The sequence below is a fragment of the Prunus persica genome, chromosome G3, assembly GCF_000346465.2.
Source record: "Prunus persica cultivar Lovell chromosome G3, Prunus_persica_NCBIv2, whole genome shotgun sequence".
In the NCBI taxonomy this organism is placed as follows: Eukaryota; Viridiplantae; Streptophyta; class Magnoliopsida; order Rosales; family Rosaceae; genus Prunus; species Prunus persica.
Window position 1 is genome coordinate 19,119,498 of NC_034011.1, and position 21,161 is coordinate 19,140,658.

At 35.9% G+C, this 21,161-nt stretch overlaps 3 protein-coding genes and 1 pseudogene across 8 annotated transcripts; 3 read left to right on the plus strand and 1 right to left on the minus strand.

Annotated features, from left to right (window-relative positions):
* On the plus strand, positions 1,781-6,536 carry LOC18783694. 2 transcript variants are annotated; one of them, XM_020560748.1, is made up of 9 exons: positions 1,781-2,058; positions 2,821-3,440; positions 3,762-3,950; positions 4,050-4,141; positions 4,404-4,463; positions 4,576-4,645; positions 5,301-5,504; positions 5,817-6,241; positions 6,339-6,536. In XM_020560748.1, the coding sequence occupies exons 2-8, from the start codon at positions 2,838-2,840 to the stop codon at positions 6,198-6,200; spliced, it is 1,602 nt and encodes a 533-aa protein (XP_020416337.1). In that variant the 5' UTR covers positions 1,781-2,058; positions 2,821-2,837; the 3' UTR covers positions 6,201-6,241; positions 6,339-6,536. The 2 variants fall into 2 exon arrangements, with proteins under 2 accessions (XP_020416337.1, XP_020416336.1); XM_020560747.1 differs by having other exon boundaries at positions 1,782-2,058; positions 2,796-3,440.
* On the plus strand, positions 11,242-12,557 carry LOC18784175 (annotated as a pseudogene).
* LOC18783575 (two-pore potassium channel 3) lies at positions 13,830-15,766 on the plus strand. The gene is made up of 2 exons (XM_007215411.2): positions 13,830-15,237; positions 15,368-15,766. Exons 1-2 carry the CDS (start codon positions 14,168-14,170, stop codon positions 15,513-15,515), a joined length of 1,218 nt encoding a protein of 405 aa, XP_007215473.1. The 5' UTR covers positions 13,830-14,167; the 3' UTR covers positions 15,516-15,766.
* On the minus strand, positions 15,495-19,500 carry LOC18782166. Of its 5 annotated transcripts, none has more exons than XR_002270817.1 (6): positions 19,211-19,499; positions 18,527-18,726; positions 17,336-17,811; positions 17,090-17,161; positions 16,057-16,320; positions 15,495-15,581 (listed from the first exon to the last, which is right to left on the minus strand). XR_002270817.1 is itself a non-coding variant. In XM_020560505.1 (5 exons), exons 1-4 carry the CDS (start codon positions 19,449-19,451, stop codon positions 17,122-17,124), a joined length of 957 nt encoding a protein of 318 aa, XP_020416094.1. In that variant the 5' UTR covers positions 19,452-19,500; the 3' UTR covers positions 15,868-16,316; positions 17,090-17,121. The 5 variants fall into 5 exon arrangements, 3 of the variants coding, with proteins under 3 accessions (XP_020416094.1, XP_007215762.2, XP_020416095.1); XR_002270818.1 differs by having other exon boundaries at positions 15,497-15,581; positions 16,140-16,320; XM_020560505.1 differs by lacking the exon at positions 15,495-15,581 and having other exon boundaries at positions 15,868-16,316; positions 19,211-19,500.

A 21,161-nucleotide genomic window follows, 5' to 3' on the forward strand; every position in this document is an offset into this window, starting at 1 on the left:
GCCAGCGTCCCACAGCCTTAACGAGGAGACAGAGAGCGGCTCTCCAAGATTACTTTGAGGATGCTACAGAGGTTGAAGATTAGTTATTGCATATTTGTATTAGAACTCATGGAACTTTTGTTGTTTTGATTAGTTGTTGCATATTTGTATTAAAACTCATGGAACTTTTGTTGTTTTAATTAGTTATGAAGTTTGTCCCACTAAAAAATGGAATATAAGAAAATAAATAGAATTATTAGATTTATAATCTCAATTCTGTAGTGGGTGCATTTTTGCCAGTTATTAGGATGACCGTATCTGTACTAGTTACATTCTCTACTCTCGGAAGTTGTTGAAACGCATCCACATGCGCTTGGTATCTCGAGTACAAATGTGTTACATTGCATACGTCACTTTGTTCATGCCACATTCTAGAAACTGATGGAATAGGATGATTTGGAGACAAATGAACCTACAAAACAATAATTCATTCATATATGCATAGCATATAAAATTAAACTATGTAGCGTAAACAATTGTGTTCGGATAACTTAGTAAGCAATTGTTGCCCCACAAATGAATGACCTTGAAGATACTCTGAAATAGGATGGTTGTGTACTCCGCAAACCACCTCCAACTTCCAATCATCTCCATCACCAATATTGATACCTTTTAACAAGAATGGGCATTCACATTTTTTGGTACCAGTGTCTCTAGCACACTTTTTCGTCTCACCATTTGCATCTGACGTTACATCAGTTGTCTCACTAGACTTGTAAGACTTATAGTTACCGCTCCTCTCACAAGCAAGTATTACTCGAGGTCTCCTCTTGCCCTCACCTCCATAATCAGACTTTCAAATTACAATTACAATATTATTCATTTTCCCTTATGCATGAGCCCATCTAAATAATGCATCTTTACCATTGAATATCTACACATAAAACTTATAGTATTTAAAGTTAAAATTTTAAACATTAATGCCACGTTAATGATACTAAAAAGGATTTCATACCCAAACAAAACTCAAAATAATTACTGAATAAGTTGTGAATAGATCACTATAGTCCATTACACACTTTGTTCCCACATTGTTGCCTTCAGTAGGGGCGTCACCTTGTTTATGTTCCTTCAAATGGGAGTAAGGTCAAAATAGTTTGCGTTAAATTTGTGGTCGATAATAAGTTATTGAAAAAATAAATATATTTCGGTTCGTTGCCACTGAATTGTAGGTAAAAGTTTGGTAATACACCACTGAACACCGTTTTCATGATACGGTGGATCTCCACTGCATATTGAGTTAAAGGTCGGTCAAACACAACTGAAATAGGTGCAACGTTTCGGTGGCATCCTACCTAATTTACCTATCGTGTTCAGTACTGATGTGATGAACGAAATCAGCGACCATCATGAAATCCTAAACTTGAAAAACGTCAAAAAATAAACGTTTACCTCATTCGAAGCCTCTCTAACTTCAATCTCACTCTTCATGAAAAAATACAAGATATTTTTTCACCAATATAAACGTATAAATCTCGTTAGGGTTGTAGGAACATGATGGTTTGAGGAAAAAAAAAAATCAAACTAAGGTTACAGGAACATATATGAGAGGCAGTGATTAATTTTAATTTTAATTTTAAATGTTTTTTTTATCCTTAATGATAATTATGTACAAAAATAAAATAAGTTATTTATATTTAAAATTAGTATAGGATGTAAACAGCAAATAATGGGATGACAATAAAATCACCCAAAAATTAACTCAATTGCAAAGTTTGCATTTTTGTTTGTTGTCGGCAAAAACAAAAAGTTTGCGACTTTGCATACGTGATGAGAGAGAGAGAGAGAGAGAGAGAGAGAGAGAGAGTCTTCACTGGTTGTGTGGCAAGCGAAGAGGTTGTGCCTGCACTGAACAATCATGCAGCGTCACTGGAAAGCTGTCCACGTGCCCATATCAACCGCTTCCCATGCCTGCCTCAGCTGCTGCCGCCTAAATATTTCTGCTGTTCTTGAAATCTTTGAAGACCCTCTCGGGCTCTCTGAGGCAAAATTTCATCAAGCTTCTTTCTCTCTCCGCTGGTAAGTTTGTTAATTTCGCGAGGAAATATGATGGGAAGATTTTGAGTTTGATTGTTGTTGGGTTTAGAGGTTGGGTTTCTCTTTCCTTCTTCACTGTCTCAGTCGACAACAACGAGTGTCGTTGTCTTTCATTGTTCTTATTTGTAATTCATGATTATGCCAAAACTAATCAGATTCTATTTTGGTCTGTTTGTTGGTTCCTTGAATTGGATTTAGTTAAATACGAGTAGCCGAGGCTTTTTTAAAAAAAAATCTTTAATTGGAAATCAAGCTATTGTCAGTATAAGATTTGAGAACTTCCCTCTTCATAGTGAAGGAAATGGAAAAGAAATAATGTTATGTTCACTACCCAATTTGATTTATGCCAGTTTGGATTGATTGAATGAGTTTGCTCAAATCATTTGCCACTGATGCTCTTCCATACCAACAAAATCCTATTTTATGTATTGTTGAATTTTAAAAAAAAAAAAATTGCAAGATTTTTAAAATTAAAAATCAGCTAGGATTTTAGTGGTGCATGTCAATTTGTGGTTCAACAGAAAGTTAGCAATTATTCTTGGTTGTTAACTTGTTATCCAGTTTATGAAAACCTGTTGATACATGTCTAACCGAAGCATAGAATCGCAATATTGCCGCGTACTTGTAATGAAAATTTGCGTTTTGTTTGATCTGATTTCCTCTAAAGGGAATATATTCATTGAGGTTTTTATTTAGATTATTTGACTTGCTATGCCTAGATGAATGTGGTATGAGTCATGGCAGCTCCCGCGCGCAACAAAATGAAGAAGCAAGAGAGTCAGAGAGGCCACTCTAATAGTACAGATGCCAACACTGATCTTTGGACTCATGGACTCATTTGTGCGTTTGAATTTGTTCGACGCCATAAGAAGGTCCTGGCCACACCACAATTTGTTAATCATGTGGCAAAAAAGCAAGTTTCTTCACCTGAATTGAGTAATTCCTTACACTCAAGAGAGAATAGAAACAACTCATGTGAGTGTAAGGATGATCAAGAAGACAATAACCATAGCCCGGACTCTCATTCAGGTCATTTCCGTGGCAAAGAAGGTCTTCCCAGAAATTGTTGGGTACCGATTGGCTGGGATAGGATATCTGAACTGGTCCAGACAGTACAAGTTGATGCTTGCTGGGAACAGCCCACAGACTTCAAAGAAGATGACAATGATGTTGCCGTTGCAGATGTTGCAGCTCCTTACTGGGAACGGCCAGTAGGCCCCACTTGGTGGTGTCATGTAGCTGCTGGTCATCCATACATCAATTCATGGTTGCGTACTGCTCAATGGTTACACCCTGCTGTCAGTATTGCTTTGCGAGATGAAAGTAAGCTGATAAGTGAGCGAATGAAGCACATTCTGTATGAGGTAAATGCTTGTTTAACATTTAGACTATCAAATATGTGCTGCTTGTTGCTGTCAACAAAGATTATTGAATATGAGGTTTTTCTTCTTCTTCTTCTTCTTCCTCCTCATTTTTTTACTCAATGATCTCACTAGGAATCATATGAAGAAAGTTCTTCGTATAATATCTATATGTGTAAGTATTTAGGTTTAAGATGCAACTTCCTCATGCTCGTCATTATACCATCTATATCATGTCTACATTTATTTCCTATTTATGCAGAACCACTAATCGAATTACTACTGTTAAAAGTTAATGCAAGTAATTTTCTATGGTATGGCCAGGTTCCTGTAAGGGTTGCTTGTGGCCTATTATTTGAGCTCCTAGGCCAGTCAGCAGGGGATCCACTTGTTAATGAAGATGACATTCCCATTGTCTTACGATCATGGCAGTCGCAGAATTTTCTAGTAACATCGTTGCATGTTAAAGGTTCTGCACAAAACATTAATGTTTTAGGAATAGTAGAAGTCCAGGTTTGTTCCTGTTTACAGCATTAAAGTTTTTATTAAGTTTCCATACTTAGATTGATTGAAATTTATTTTCCATCATAATTCATCTCATGTTTGGTGCAGGAACTGCTTGCTGCTGAGGGCATTAACATGCCGCGGAATATTCACGAAATCATAGCACATTTAGCTTGCCGCCTTGCTTGTTGGGATGATAGGTGATAGATTTTTTTAATCTCATCTTCACCTTATCCAATTAATAGTACTTCAGTTATAGTCAAATAACCGCCTCCTATTATCTTAGCTATTAATTAAGAGGGGAGAATATATGTAGAAAGATCATTAAGCATTTCATCCTAAACTTTCCATGTAAGCAATTTTGGCACTGCTATATATTTACACTCATAAACCATGCAAGGCTTCTATTATCAAACGACTTTTTAATTTTTTTTTCTCTTTGTACTTTTGATTATTTTTCAGGTTATATCGCAAGTCCATATTTGGGGCTGCAGATGAAGTTGAGCTGAAGTTTATGGACAGGTGCTTCACTCCACCCATCTCGTCGTATTCTATAGAAAAGGTTTACATTGGATGTAGGCCTATTGATTTCAATGTATGACATGTACAACAAATTATGTTCCCTTGTGAATAGGAGAACCCATGAGGATATGTATCTATTCAGTATAATATTGAACCAAGAAATCCAAAGGCTATCAACCCAGGTATGATACTTGTGTTATCCTTTACAGAAGCCTCTCTATCTTGTGCAGTATGAGAAGCAATTAGAAGTCTGTCTGTAGTATGTAGAATTATTCAAATCAGTTGCTTCATCTTGTTATTAGCATAATCGTTATGGATCTGTATTCTGACTCTCTGTAATTAAAATTGCCAGTTGTCAAATTTCATCACCTTTTGTCTCATGACAAGTATGCTTCAATCTTTGGATGAATAAAAATATTGGAATATATTTTTCTACTGAGGCAGAGGTATGTAGTCGCAAAAATAACTTAATCAGCACAGACAAAATAAGGGAGGCAAAAAGGTTGCAGTTATTCTGAACATCAAAACACTGTTATTTTGCCACAACCAACATGCTCATGCTCAAATTTTGTCTATAATTTATTTTTGCCAGTTTTGTGCCCTTCTGTTCTTTCTTGCCCTCCTCCTTTATGTCTTTCCTTTTAGAAAGGAGTTGCTATTCCTATTTTTAAGACATTTTGTTTTCTTCCTATGAGTCACATTTCTTCTTGTTGCTTTAGTTTCTCTGGCCTGGCTACAATTTTTCATTTTCGTACTAGTTTATATATCTTTTAATTAGTTTGAATCACACAAACATACTTTTCACCCAAACTTGGTTTATTGATGTTCATTGAGAAGGTTATAAGAGTGAAGTGGACACTCCATGCACGAGAGGAAATTGTGTTTGAGCTTCTTCAGCACTTGAGAGGGGATGCCGCAAAGAGCTTGCTAGAAGGAGTAAGAAAGGGTGCAAGGGAAATGATTCAAGAGCAAGAAGCAGTTCGTGGTCGCTTGTTTACTATTCAAGATGTGATGCAGAGCACTGTTCGTGCATGGTCGCAGGTTTACAGACAAACTCTAACGCTTGAAATTGTCATGGATTCCTTACAACCCCGCAGATAACTTTCCATAGCTCAAATGTTTTATCTTCGAAAGTTTATGACGGAAAATGCATTTCATTATGAATATAGTGGAAATATTTATAGCATAAATTTGTGAACGGCAATTTCATTTACGGGATCTGTGTTACATTTTAGCTTGAAATTAATTTGCTGTAGTGGCTAGTTGATCAAGGTATAGTTTTGATGCTCTATTGTCACTGTTGGATTTTTTATATAATGGTACTCTCACACTCTGCCGCTACTCTAATTCTAGGACAAAAGCCTCACAGTGACGCATAACTTGGGAGTTTTTGGGGGTTGTGGCCTTGTTCTTTCTGTCATTACTGGCCTTTTTGGGATCAATGTGGATGGAATACCAGGAAACGAAGGATCTCCGTATGCATTTGCTCTGTTTTCTGCTGTTCTGGTCATGTTAGGGGTCATACTAATTGGAATTGGATTGGTTTACCTTGGATTAAAACAACCCATTGTTGAAGAGGATGTTGAAGTTAGAAAACTAGAGCTCCAAGAACTGGTTAAGATGTTTCAGAAAGAAGCAGAATCTCATGCACAGGTACGAAAAACTGTTCCGAGAACCAACCCAACTGCTGCAGGTAGACCCCCAGAGAGTGCTGCACGTTATGTTCTCATCAGCTGAACAAATAATGCGCAAGTTGTCCGTTACGCCATAGGCATGCAGTAAGTGCATTTATAAATTATACCTCATTACACAAAAGGGTTCTTGGTGACATTTTTTAGCTTATGCCAGATTCATGAAACCGTTTCGTTTATGCAGGTAGACTCGTACATGACGCAGGTTATGTTCTCATCAGCTGAACCAATTTTCTTTTTCTTTTTTAGTTTGACAGCTGAACAAATAATAAGTTGTTAAACTTTCTTCATGCGTTCTCCAACCGAAAAACAAAACTTTCTTCATAGAGTAATGCATTTATGCTTCATAATACAAAAAGGGTTCTTGGAGTGTCTTATTTCATGGGTGAGCTGCAGCCAGATTGATGAAACCCTTTATCATTATTATTATTATCTGCATTTCTGGCATTTCTTTGATCCCAAGTGGGACAATAGATACTCGAGTAATGGTCTAATAGTAATGGATAGAACTCTTGGGTTATGGAGAAATTTAATTAAGACACCCAAACAATTTCACAAAAGACTTAATAAATATAAATTAGTTATATTGTGGACTTTTTCTTTAATTTTTTTATATTAAACAATAATTAAAATATAATTACTAATTAAAGTAATTCAAAAAGACTAAGATATTATTCAATTACATATATTTAATTAAAGAAGTAGGTTAAAAAATAAAAGTAAAGAAATTAATTTATTAATATTTTAAAATTAAAAAATTAGAAAAACCTGTTTCGACGAAAATTCGTTTGCACAAAGTCTATGCCGGCGAAATTTTTCAGATTAAATTTTCTTTTTAAAATGTATAGCCGCACGGCTATACGATTTATATATTAAAGAAAGGAGCGCCCATCGCATAGGTGCACGTGTCAAAAGAGTAAAGCTGGTAAAAAGAATTAGTATAGCCGGGTGGATATACTCTTCATATATATATACCCGCTAGTGCCTACGTGTCAAACAGGTAGTGGCTGTACAATTTTTAAAAAAAATTAGAAAAAACGAGTATAGCCGCACGGATATACTATTTTAAAAAAACAATTAGTGAAAAATTGAGATTTTTTTAAATATACATTAATTTTTTTTAATAATATATAAGAATTATGTGTATAATACGTGAATTTTGTGTTTTATTGAAATTTTTGTAAAAAATACGTGGATTAAACATGAGAAATATATACTCGAGTAATGGTCCAGTAGTAACGGATAAGGCTATTGGGCTATGGAGAAATTTAATTAAAACACCCAAATGATTTCACAAAAGACTTCATTGTTATAAAACTAGAGAGAGAAAATGTAGAGAGAAGTGATATGCTAAAGACAAAGTTTCACCATGTTTATTCTTCGCTAAATCTTTGGTAGAACCACCTATTTATAGGCTTACAAGATAGGAGATTGAATACCATTATTTACAATATACCTATAGGTTACAAGCATTAATTACAAATACTTAGTGCATAGGTTACATAAAATCCAACGGTAGAATATTAAGAGGTATGGTGGTCATCCACCAACTCATGCATTTACAACACTCCCCTTTGGATGTCCACCATACAATGACATAGTTCCCTCATTAAAAACCTTGCTTGGAAAACCCAGTGGGACAAAACCAAAGCGAAGGAAAAAAGAGTGAAACTTTCTTCTGAATCATTGATATGGTGTTGGATGAGCTTATATTGCCTCGTTAAAACCTTGCTAGGAAAAACCCAGTGGGACAAAAACCTAGTCGAAGGGAAAAAGAGTACAACGCGCATATGCCTTGAATGTAGTAGAATTGGGATGCTCCCCCTGATTGATATCTCCCCCTGATTAATATCTCTCCTTCTCTGATTTGAGCAATACAAGCAACATTGTCTTCATACATGATCATCTATCACACTATTCAACCTGCTTTTCACTTTTCAAATGATTGAAATCTTTAGGAGTATCAACAACTAATTTAGTAGTTAGAATATGTTACAACAATATCAAATTTGAATTCAAAATACTCAAACTCTTAGTGTTAACTCTTAATTAAGAATATTGTGGTACTTTATATCTTTCAAGAGGTTGCTTCATCCGATATATCTCAAATATTTCATGAGCTTTGAGGATTTCCATGTACCATATAGTCTTAATAAATATGCATTTAACACATACTATAAGTTTTGCGTTAAAGTAACAACCGCACTTATAGAAATGTGGATGCATTTACGATGAGATTGGAGACTAAAACCACATGTCTCTCCCAGGAAACCTTATGTCATATTAGTGATCTTATTTCACTTCACAAACACCAATTCGTAACCTTCATACTGAACATTTGTAATTTGGTGTTTGAGTTATAGGTTCAATATCCAACTCTTCTTATTTAGTGATAAATGGAATTGCCTATTTCCATTTTTGGCCAATCACTTAACTTGTCGACATTCATGAAACGTGATTTAATATAATCATAGCCCTTGATGATTGTAGTAGCTACTAATAAACCAAATGTATCATCAATTTGTGATCCCACAATTCTTATGTGCATGCACATGCATAATTTATAATCATCTCATTGCTTTGGGGTACCAATGCCTCTTCAGGGGCTTATGTTGTTACTTATGGGACAAACATCTCTTTTACAATGAATTATTTAGAATATGTGGATCATAACCTCCTATAGAGCGTTATTTTTTATAGGGCTTGAATTTTTCAAATAATCTCCATTTATGAGGAGTTAAGTCTTTAGAACCTATATTCCTGACATGTTTCAGGCATGCATTATATATATAGTCACCATGTTAATGGATTGTGATACGAGAATATCAATCCATGTTAGCATATGTACAACTTATATATGCATTATCTTGATGAGACAAAAGCGGATTGATTCAACACTATTTCACGACGTTCTTTAGGAATTGTCATTTCTCCCCCTAACGGCGGGAAAATTGTCTCAAAATGTAGGAAAATAAACTCACAGTCGTTATCAAATATGTGACCATTTTAGTAGGCACATTCAGTAAAACTGGTGAAGTGATCCATAATTAAATGTTGTATATGCTCACAAATATCCCCTTGAATTATTTCAGGAAAGATGGCTCAAAGTCAATTTTTGACTGAGATGATCTTATGACAGCTTTTATTTGTGAGCGTTCTTTGTAATGATATTGTTGGACAAGACAATAATTCGAGTCTTTAAACGATGTCCTTACAAATTTATAAAAATCTTATGCATCATTGTGGGACATGGATTGCCAAGATAGTCATGTCACAACATAAAAGTTATTCGGTCAATGAACTTCTAGTTCATGACATCATAATCTTCAACTATAATAGTTGTGTAATATTGGGGCCTCAAGAACTTTTGGTTCATAACATCATAAACTTCCTACCCACAAAAGAAAGTAGGAAGTTTCTCCAATAGACGCCTCTGGCTATCAATATTGGGGCGGTAATACAAAACATTACCATTGTAAAACGAAATTAATTAATAACCTAACATAAATAAAACATAATATAATAAAATAAGTAAAGTGGTATAAACAAGGAATAAAATAAATCAATTAAAGATTATGAAATTCCAAGATAATCCAATATTAATGTGGATTCAATATGTAGATAAAACTACAAGTTTAAGAATTGGATTTCCAACCAATTCAGGTTCATATAGGCACAAATAAGTAATGAACTTCAAGTTCATATATAGTATTAAGATTCATGAAAAACTATGAACTTCAGGTTCATATCAATATATATTCGAAACTTCAGGTACGAATACGTAGATCTAAATAAATTGAATTAATAGTTGTGCTTTGAACTTCATACTCAAATCGATGTATATGCACTCGAAACTTCTGGTTCAAGTTCTTGACATATGTAGGCCTCATGGAATTCTGATTTTGATTAATATAAAATCGAGGAGTTTTATGTCCTTATGTGCTCTTTAAATTCGCGGAACTTCACGCCCTCAATTATTTAGAATCAAAGAACTTCAGGTTCTGATTCAATCAAAAGGACTCTATATCCTAATCTAGTTATATGATGAGGATCACGGAACTTCGGGCCCCTGATCTTTTGTATAATTCAAACTCATCATAATAATTAAGATCATACTTAAAATTAAATAAACAAACAAATAAAAACAAAAACATGGCATTATATTCATGTGTAATAAGAATAAGAATTTTTTTTCTTAAACAAGCATGATGAAGTCTGATGGTGAGTACAAAGAAACTCTATACCATGTGATGACTCTAGCTCATATAAGAAGAAAGAAAATTTAGAGAAAGAAAACATACCAAGAGCAATGTCGTGCTGATAACGTGTTATAAAACTAGAGGGAGAAAATGTAGAGAGAAGTGATATGCTAAAGACAAAGTTTCACCATATTTATTCTTCACTAAATCTTTGGTAGAACCACCTATTTATAGGCTTACAAGATAGGAGATTGAATACCATCATTTACAATATACCTATAGGTTACAAGCATTAATTACAAATACTTAGTGCATATGTTACATAAAATCCAACGGTGGAATATTAAGAGGTATGGTGGTCATCCACCAACTCATGCATTTACAACATTCATAAATATAAATTAGTTATATTGTAGACTTTTTCTTTAATTTTTATATTAAAATATAATTACTAATTAAAATAATTCAAAAAGGCTAACATATTACTCAATTACACATATTTAATTGAAGAAGTAGGCCAAAAAAACAAAAGTAAAGAACCGTTTTTAAAAATAAAAAAAAAATTTAAAAACCTCTCCCGACATGCGGACAAAATTTCCCAGATTAAATTTTCTTTTTAAACAGTATAGCCGCACGGCTATACTATTTATATATTAAAAAAGGAGCCTCAGCGCATAGTTATCACGTGTCAAAATAGTAAAGCGGGCTATACCATTTCCTGAAAAAATTGAAACAAAATTTAAAAGGGTTCTACTTGAACTTAGATGAACAAACAAACCACCACTCAACTTTCTCTTCTTCCCTGGATTTGACTTGTAATTGGAGTTGGTGTTTTTTCTTCACAAATTCAATAACACCAAGACTTTAAATCCTTAATCTTTCATCACCATGGATGAACCTTTTCTTCCCAAGAATGACACAAGACTTGGCGTTGGCGGCAAAGATGAACCAGAGTCTAGCGGAAGCACAACACCAACAACTTCCTTGCCCTTCAAGCCTCTCACCTGCTCCGCTGGTCACCGGCAGTGATGCTGTCGTTCCCGATCCTATTCCCACGCCACCAACCTCTTCTTCTTTCGCCAATCCCATTGCCGTATTGAACAACAACAAGAAGAAGCTCATAATTGGTCTTATTGTGTATGTCATAATTGGCATTGTCATATTCTGCACAACAAGTTTCGAGCTCGAAAAAACCCACAAGCTTGTGGATGCTCTGTACTACATTGTGGTCACGCTCTGCACCATTGGATATGGCGACATTGTTCCGAGTACCACAAGTACCTCACCTGTTTCTTCATCTTGCTCGGTTTCGGGTTCTTCGAAATTCTGCTAAATGGGTTGGTGGCGTACATCTGTGACAAAGAATCAGTCTTGTTGAGGCCCTCGGATGGGAAGTTCAAGAACATGATCCAGACGTATATGGTGGATAAAGAGAAAGGAAGAATCAGGACAAGAAGCAAGATTGGGTTGGCATTGGGAATTGTTATTGTTTGTATAGGTATAGGGATATTCGCAGTGCATTTTCTGGAGGGCATGAGCTGGCCTGATAGCATTTACCTCTCTGTTACATCAGTCACACAACTCTAGGCTATGGGGATTTGAGTTTCAAGACTACTGCAAGAAGGTGTTTTGCAATTGTGTGGTTATTGGTAAGCACATTGGCTGTTGCCAGGGCATTTCTGTATTTCACTGAGCTTAGAATGGAGAAGAGGAATCGCCGAATCGCCGATTGGGTTCTTCAGAAGGAGGTTACTCTGAGGGATTTAAAGGCAGCAGACCTTGATAATGATGGATGCATCAGGTGAACCCTAATTTTCTCTATATGGATTTAAGCCTATTTTGACATGTTTTTGAAAATGCACTATCTTGTTTGAGTTGAGTTTCTCTTTGTTAACTTTCTTTCTTTTTTTTACTTTAATGGCATTGACAGCAAATCAGATTTTATCATATACAAGCTTAAGGAGATGGGAAGGGTTGCAGAGAGTGACATCCTGCAAATCTGCAAGAAATTTGATTCCTTGGAACATAGTAATAAGGACTACTCTTGCTGACCTAATGGAAGGTAACAGGTGATTTAATTCCAGTATGATTTTTTCAATGGAAGGACTGAGACATGATCCAGATCTTGGTACAGCAATTAATGGAAGCAAACTGTGAGAGTGCTGAATTTTTAAATATACAGGTACATGGAACTAGGCACATGAACTTAGTGGTTTCACTCCAAAGCAGAAAACCCAAAATTCAATTCTTTTGTAAATACTTCGAAATTTCAAATAAAAATGATCTTCATTTCATCGTTGCTTGCTCGTTTCGTTTACTGAATCTCGCAAGATCCCTATAAGTTTAGTGAATTGCATTCTCTGTTCTATTACTTGTGTTTGGTGGTGTCTGATAAAATTCACTCAATCCCCAAATGATCTTATGACAGGATGCTTGTTGATTAAGCAATCGAGTATCTGTTTATTGCACTGCACTATGCACACATAGGTTCTGTAAAGTTCTGTTTCATGACATGTCTTCTTCATTTCATGGGTGAAGAGCTACAGCCAGATTATTATCTGCATTTCTGTGACACCATTTATCACTCCATGGGATCACCACCAGATTGCACCAAATTGAATGTGGTGGGTACAAGAAAACACTGAATAGTACTATAATTCCAATTGGGGGGAAGTTCTGTCTGGCCATGCCTAAATCCCTTGTTTGTACACAAAAGAATAAGAGTATGTTTGTCCCTTGCTGTTTGTAAGATATTGCTTTAGGCCTGCAGCATACCATTTTTGTTAAAACTCAAGAGACATATAATAAATAGAAAACTGGATAACAAATAAAAACAGAAAGCAGTGACTTTCAGAGGATAATTGAAATAGAACAAGTATAAACATAATATCAATCAATAAAATAAAATAAAATAATTTAAGTTGTAAATGGTGAAAATATTTTAATATTATTATTTTATTTAATATACTGAACTGTCAATAAGCCCAAAAGATATAAAACGTTGTTTTGAATTTAGGTTGGTCAGACACAAAAGTTAGGTTAGTCAAGTCCTCATCATCATATACTTGGACAAATAGAAGTCAGCCAAAATAGAAGTTTGATTAATTTTTTTTCCCACTATAATGGCAAGATCATGATGTTCACCTTTTTTATTAACACACGTCACTCTTTATGTACTTTTCAACAAATAGCAAACTACGGCCTTGATATAATTATATCACGTTAACACCAACTAACAAGTTTTAATTAAGTTTTTCATCATTATAATAATAATATTCAACAGTGATCTCATATTCAAACTCTCATGGCACCTTAGTGTGTGTATGGAAAAAACCTCTTTCCTTCCTAACTTCAGAAAAGGAAAAAAAGCTACTTAATTTTATGGGTTAAGAAACAATTAAGGAAGTTTGTAATTTAAGTGATCAAAAAACATTCCTCAATGGACTCGAGATTCTGTATTCGATTTGCTCCTTTCCTATTAGTGCTTGTATTAAGAAAATTACATAAAATAATAATAAAAAGAGAAGGTGGAGAAATTAGCCCAGTGCAAGTAATCTCCCAAGTCACAAGTTAGATCACAACTTATAACTACCATCACATAAAAATAAATTAGCCGCAATTATGAAAAAGGGGTGCAATTTAGATTAACAACCACTCAACTCTCTCTTCCTCCCTGGATTTGACTTGTAGTTGGAGTTCTTTTTTTTTTTTCCTTTGCTTTTTTATCCAATCTTTCTTAAAAGAGACGACATAACTCAATAATACCAAGACTTTGAATCTTTAGTTTCGTGAAATACATACAGAGCCAATCACCATGGATGAATCTTTTCTTCCCAAGATTGAAACAAGACTTGGCGTTGGCGGCGAAGATCAGCAAGAGCCTAGCAGAGGCAGAACACCAAGAAGCTCCTTCCCCTCCTCAGCATACCTTGATGTTGGTCCATCCAGGCGTCTCTCAACTGCTCAGCTCCTCACAGGCGGTGATGTTATTGTTCCCATTATCACAACACCAAACTCTTCTTCTTATGCCAATCTCATTGTCAACTTGAACAAGAACAAGAAGAGGAAGCTCCAACACCGGTCACACTCGGCGCCATCGGTGTTTACTGACGCCCGGGTGCCAATTCGAGACTCTGTGGATCCTAGGCCGTCCCCTAAATCAACCCCTTTAATTGTCCGCCAAGCCTTCATCGGTGTCATTGTGTATGTCATAATTGGCATTGTCATATTCTGTACAACCAGTGCAAATTTCAAGGGCCAAGGAACCTACAAGCCTGTGGACGCTCTGTACTTCATTGTGGTCACGCTCTGCACCATTGGATATGGCGACATTGTTCCGGAAACCACGCTTACCAAGCTCTTCACCTGTTTCTTCATCTTGGTCGGTTTCGGGTTCATTGATATCCTGCTCAACGGGTTGGTGGCGTACATCTGTGACAGGCAAGAAGCAGTCTTGTTGAGCACCATGGATGAGACTAAGTTCAACAACATGATTCAGACGTATATGATCGATAGAGAGAAAGGAAGAATGAGAATAAGAATCAAGGTGGGGTTGGCATTGTCAGTTGTTATTGGTTGTATAGCTATAGGGACAATTACAGTGCATTTTTTGGAGGACATGAGCTGGATTAATAGCTTCTACCTCTCTGTTACATCAGTCACAACTGTGGGTTATGGGGATTTGGCTTTCAAGACAGTCGGAGGAAGGTGTTTTGCAATTGTGTGGTTATTGGTAAGCACATTGGCTGTTGCCAGGGCTTTTCTGTACTTGACTGAGCTTAGAATCGACAAGAGGAATCGCCGAATTGCGAAATGGGTTCTTCAGAAGGAAGTTACGATGAGGGATTTATTAGCAGCAGACCTTAATAATGATGGATGCATCAGGTAAACCCTAGCTTTCTCTACATGCATTTAAGCCTCTTTTTGAGTTTTCCCTTCAGTAGCTTTCTATTTATGTTTTGCCTAATATGTATTTATGTTAACTTTCTTCTTCTTTTTTTCTCTTTAATGACAGCAAATCAGAGTTTGTCATATACAAGCTTAAGGAGATGGGAAGGGTTACGGAGAATGACATCCTGCAAATTTGCAAGCAATTTGATTCTTTGGAACATAGTAATTATGACAAAATTACTCTTGTTGACCTAATGGAAGGTAACAGGTGACTTTATTCCAGAATGATTTCCTCAATGGAAAGACTGAAGGACTGAAGCATGATACAGAACTTGCTCCTGCAATTAATGGAAGCAAACTGTGAGAGTGCTGAATTTTTCAATATACAGGTATATAGAGGTAGAACTAGGCACATGAATTTGGTGGTTTCACTCCAAAGAAGAAAAAACCCAATTCAATTCTTTTGTAAATACTTCCAAATTGCAAATAAAAATGAGTACTCAAATATCTCATTTCATTGTTACTTGCTCGTTTCGTTTACTGAAGTCATCTGGCAAGTTATATTAATCCCTACAATTTTAATGAAAGTTCACTTACATTCTCTGTTCTAGAAAATCTGTGAGTTTATCAAAAGAACAACCATTGCTGCGCAGAAGTAAGGTATGGAACATATACAGCCTGCTCAACTACATTATCTAATGCAAACAAAACATTTTACAATAGAAGCAAGAGCATGAAAGGCAGCTGAAATGAATGACATTTGAAATTGGATAGGCATCAATCAAATACTATGGGCAAAGCAACTAATATTACTTGTGTTTGTTGATTAAGGCGAAGCTCCGTAAAAACCCCCGTCTTTTTTGAAATATCATGAACAATTCCTGTAGGTTGAGCACCTTTTTCAAGGAAATATAGATGATGTCTGCTAAAATTCATTCAATCCCCAAATCTTGCTGAAGCAATGAAGTAGCTGTTTATTGCTTTGCAATCCTTTGACAAACTGTATCGCACTATGCACACATAAGTTCACAACATGAGGTGGAGCTTTCCTTAGAGATTTATTAATGCTTGGCCTACCTGACAGTATGGACAAAGAGAGTATCATTAGTCAACTGTAGTTTTTATTATTTCTCCATTACACACTGTAAAGTTTTGTTTTACAGTTTCTTTATTGCGCAATAGAACTGTCTGATTTAGGCATGGATGAAAATATGTGATTCACCTAGGGCATAAATCCCTATATATACATGTAAATGAAAAGGCACGAAAAAAGGAGGGGTGATATGACATTTATTGATTACAATATGATAGTCATATTATAAAGAATGTCGTAATCAACTAGGTTGTCCACACCAAAGCAAAAATGCATTTATAGATTGAAGAGGTGCATATATCTCTGCCTCTATGTATACTTGACTGGCAGCCAAAACTCTAAATATAGCCTCTCTCTCCCTTTATCTTCTTGGGATCTTTGCTATCAAGTGTCCAGGGAAGCAAATAATGGACAACATGTTATCACCAAAAAGTAAAACCATTTACATAAAACTGTTTCCTGATTATTCCATTAATTATCAAGGCCCAGAACACCAACCCCAGTCCCTCAGCCTAATAGTGATGCATACCAAGAGGCAGATGATATATAGACACAGTCCTTGCTAGTTTTCATGCTATAAACTTCCAGCAGAGTCCTGAGAAGTATGATTTGACAACATCAGGGACTGAAGAGACATCTTGTCGTCTTAATTTTTCACGTGTAATTTACATGATCTCCAACTTCTAGTTTAAAAAACTTCCATGCTAAAAACAGAGTTGGAGCTAATTTCTCATGCATAAATGCAATCCTTACCAGATTCCAGAGACAATAAAACAATTGAAGCTTTATCTGATCTCCACATTTGCCATCTTGATACTTGAAATTCTGTGACCGCAAAGATCATGAATGAGAATGGAGTTAGAAATGAACATACAGATCCAGCAAAAAATAAAAACTGAAAGGCATACAGGAAATGTTACAGGAGTAACAGTTATGAGCGTCTTGTAAAGGGGACCATTGACAAACTACACCAACTTTTGTGTTCACTAATATGCATACCTCTGTCTAACGCCAGCGATACTCTCAAGAAGTTCCATTATTTGTTGCACCTTAAAATTTTTTGGTTTCTCCTGGCTGTCCACTACCAAGGTTGAGATTCTTAAAATAGTGACAAGTTCTGCTTCAATTTTGTTAAGTTGATGATCCAGATGTTCCAAGAATTTCTCAAAAGAGGTTATTCCCTTCAAGCTAGTAATTATCTCATCTTCATTCCAAGCTCCCTTATTTAAAGGTTCTCGAAGATCCTCCCCCTCTGGCTCAACAGGTACGCTTGCTTGGCTCTCTGCAAGAAGCGACTTTTCTTCATCATTGCTGAGCTTCAGATCATTAGAGGCAAATTCTTTGCCCTCCTCCAAATCTTCTGCAACATCTGGTGTTGGGGATACAATTCGAACTGGACTGAAAGCATCATCTCTGACAACTTCTAGATCCAAAGTAACATTCCCAATTAGCTGCCTTTCTTTTAGAGAAATCGCCTGAAACAAAATTAGTCTTCTTCTGATCATATGATAGGCTGAAAGGTAAAGTTCTTGAATAAGATATATTAAAAGATCATATATTGGAATAAAAATATTAAGAAAAAAATTTGAAGGAAAAAGTTTATCTTACTAGTGGTTAGGATTTTTGTTATCAGTTATGACATTTTGGGGAAGAATGATTTGAATTTGGGGCCTCCTGTCTAAGAAAGAGTGGCTACTAAATGGGCTATACCCTGACCTCCTTCCTAAAGGCTCAACTGAGATAAGACCTGACATTTTGGGGAAGAATGATATGAATTCGGGACCTCTAAGAGGTGTGGCTACCAACTGGACTATACCCTGGCCTCCTTCCTAAACGCTCAACTGAGGTATTACATTATTTTCTTTTATGCAGTAATGAACAAGAATCATCCACCCTAAGAACAGAGATGTTCCCCTATATACCATTTTTAAAAAAATCACAGATGGGTATATGAGTGCCTTCCAAAGTACCAGGGCAGTGATGATTAATCATATCTGGGAATGCCGAAAAGGGGGAAGCTTCAAACATCATAAGCCAATCCACCCGATGGTTCATTTTTGTCAACAGAACCATATTGGATTAGTGGACTTTCATCTTAAACAGCTTTATTAAAACCAACGATTTTATCCAGTAAATTCCTCAGCTAAAACCAAGCAAATTTCTTTCATAATTAGTACCATTTTATTTTACCTCATTAAGCTTTGAGGAAAGCTCATCAAGCAATTCTAAGCGTTTTTTGGACTTCTCCAATGCTTCTATGACCTTTTTCTTCTGAAAGAGTAGTTCCCTTGCATCATCTTCCTTCCCAGTTTGGACATTAATTGCTGCTTGCCTTTTAAGATTCTCAGCTGTCTCTGACAGTCGAAGAAGCCTCAACCTTGCATTGTTTGCTAAGCCAACAACCAAGAATAACTATCATAAGGTGCAGCAATTAACCAACAGGGAATTCAACCTTACACTAAAAGCACATTGGAACAGAAAAAGATTAAGTAAATAGAGGACCAAGAAAGAAAATTGTAACTCGGCAAAATCACTAGGCCAACAATACACTATCCAATCATCAACAATGAACAAACAACCCATCAAATATTGGATAGAAAGCAACTTCATAACCTAATCAAAAGCATATAGCTATAAACATAACCAAATTTCTGCACTAAGCAGAAAATCTAATCATATTATTGATTCACAAGAGGCTTCATACAAATTCTCTAGAAAAAATAACTTCCAATAACAAAAGAAAACAAACACAAGACAATAACTTGCAATGGATTGAGGATAAAAATGTGTTTTTTCATTCATAAAGGCAAAAGGGTATGCCCAATACTATGGAAGACATCAAAACAGGTGTATTGTGTAGTTATATTTATATACCTTTGCCTCTGGCGCTCTCAGCCTCAGAATGGAGCTGAACGAGTTGAACACGTAGCTGCTCGGTGTCGACGTTGGAAGCCAAGCACATGGGTCTCCTCCATAAAGTTCTACGAGGGACAGCCATGGCTGTGCCACCACCAATCTTCAACAACATCATCTCTCTCTCTCTCTCTCTCTCTCTCTCTCTCTCAGAGGAACTGGAAGTCAGGATGAAAGGAGGTCCGCCCATGGTGGGGCCCATAACTTATGGTCTTGAAGGGTGAAGCCCATTCTTAGATGAAACTATATTTTTCGAAATGGTAGTGGTTTGTGAAGGCCTTTATTTGTTTTGAAATGGGCTTCAAATTGTATTTGCTTGTGTCCAATGCTTCTCTCGTGTCATAATTTATTTTTTATTTTCGTAGCGGCTTGGCTCGTGTCCAACGTTGTTTGTTTGTAGTAAGAGGTCTATTAAAAATATTATTCCTACAATTGAGGTGATGTGTTCAATTCATTTGAATGAATATAACTAATAGCATGAATTGAAGTAAATTGGGTTTCGTATACATGGATTATAGTTCTTTCAATCTATCCTCGGCGTGGTTTATAAAAAAACATGTTTTATTTATCATATTTTTACTGATAATGTTATTTGTATCACATTTATCGACCACATTGCTGATCACATCTCTAATAGAGATGAGCCATGTTAGTGTATGTGAGACCCACATATATTAGAGAGGTGATCAATAACATTATCAGTAAAAATGGTCCAAATAGCAACACTATCTTTCCAAATAGCAACACTACCTTTCTGAAATTCTGATCAAGCACAACTCAGGCCTACACGAAATTGAAGTAAATTGGAGCCTCTAAATGTGGAAACCCTCGTTTTCTCTCTTATTTTCTAATTATGTCACATCTCTTTCGTTTCAGAGTTTGAGTGTTTCTTCTGCTCATGGATTTGGTAGGCTGAGTCCATCATAATTTGGGCCCACGTAAAAAGGTCGTCCAAGGGCACTTGAGTGTTGAGATAGAGAGAGAGAGAGAGAGCCCATGATTTGATTTGACCTAAAACTAATAATAATATGAATGTCATCTCAGTTTTGCTTGCTTTGCTCCCATCCCATATATACCAACCATGGCAATTATAAATCATGAATGTCATGAGTCAGTCAGTCAGTCAGTCATGAAAAGCCCCCGTCAACAACGCCCACCCACGCTCAATTCAACACAACAAAGTGATTTTGACAACCTCCTAATTCATTCATTCATATTTTCACAGTGAAAAAAAATGAAAAGAAAGAGAGAATATGAATTTCAATTTGTGGTGTTTTCTCAGGTAAAAAATAATATATATTCATGTCAGCTGTGGCGACGCATGCATGTGGTATGGTTGCTATATAGCACGCATGAGCTAAGAACCTAAGAACCTAAGACTGCAGTCTATATCACATGCCATATTTTTCATTTTCTTTGTTTCCTTCTTTTCTTTATTTAATTGTGCCTCAGTTTTCCTCGTTTATCAATTTATTATGAGTTGATGTTGAAGTTGAAGTTGAGCCTCTTATGAAGAGGAGCTATTTCGTTGTTACAAAAGAAAAAGCTGGCACGCCTGCAATTATATTTTCTGAAATGAACATGGAAATTTAAGATCCTCTTCAAAGTATCAATCAATTTGTGTACTGCGTATTCATGATGGTCTATTACTCTTACCTATAAGGAACGTGATTTATTGCTAGACTGATGTTTATGTTGATAGATACAACAACGGTGAACCTAATTAGTAAATTTATTGTCTAGCAACATAAGCATCAGTATGATAACATAATTTTGACAAATAGAGTGTTAGTTGGATTGTCTCAGGTCTTTGGTGCTTTCAAGTGGTCATGCATGGGCTCAAACTCCTGTGGTACCCGTGTGTGCGAGTTTCCCCTCTCCTCCTTTCTAACTTTAGCAACAACAAAAATAC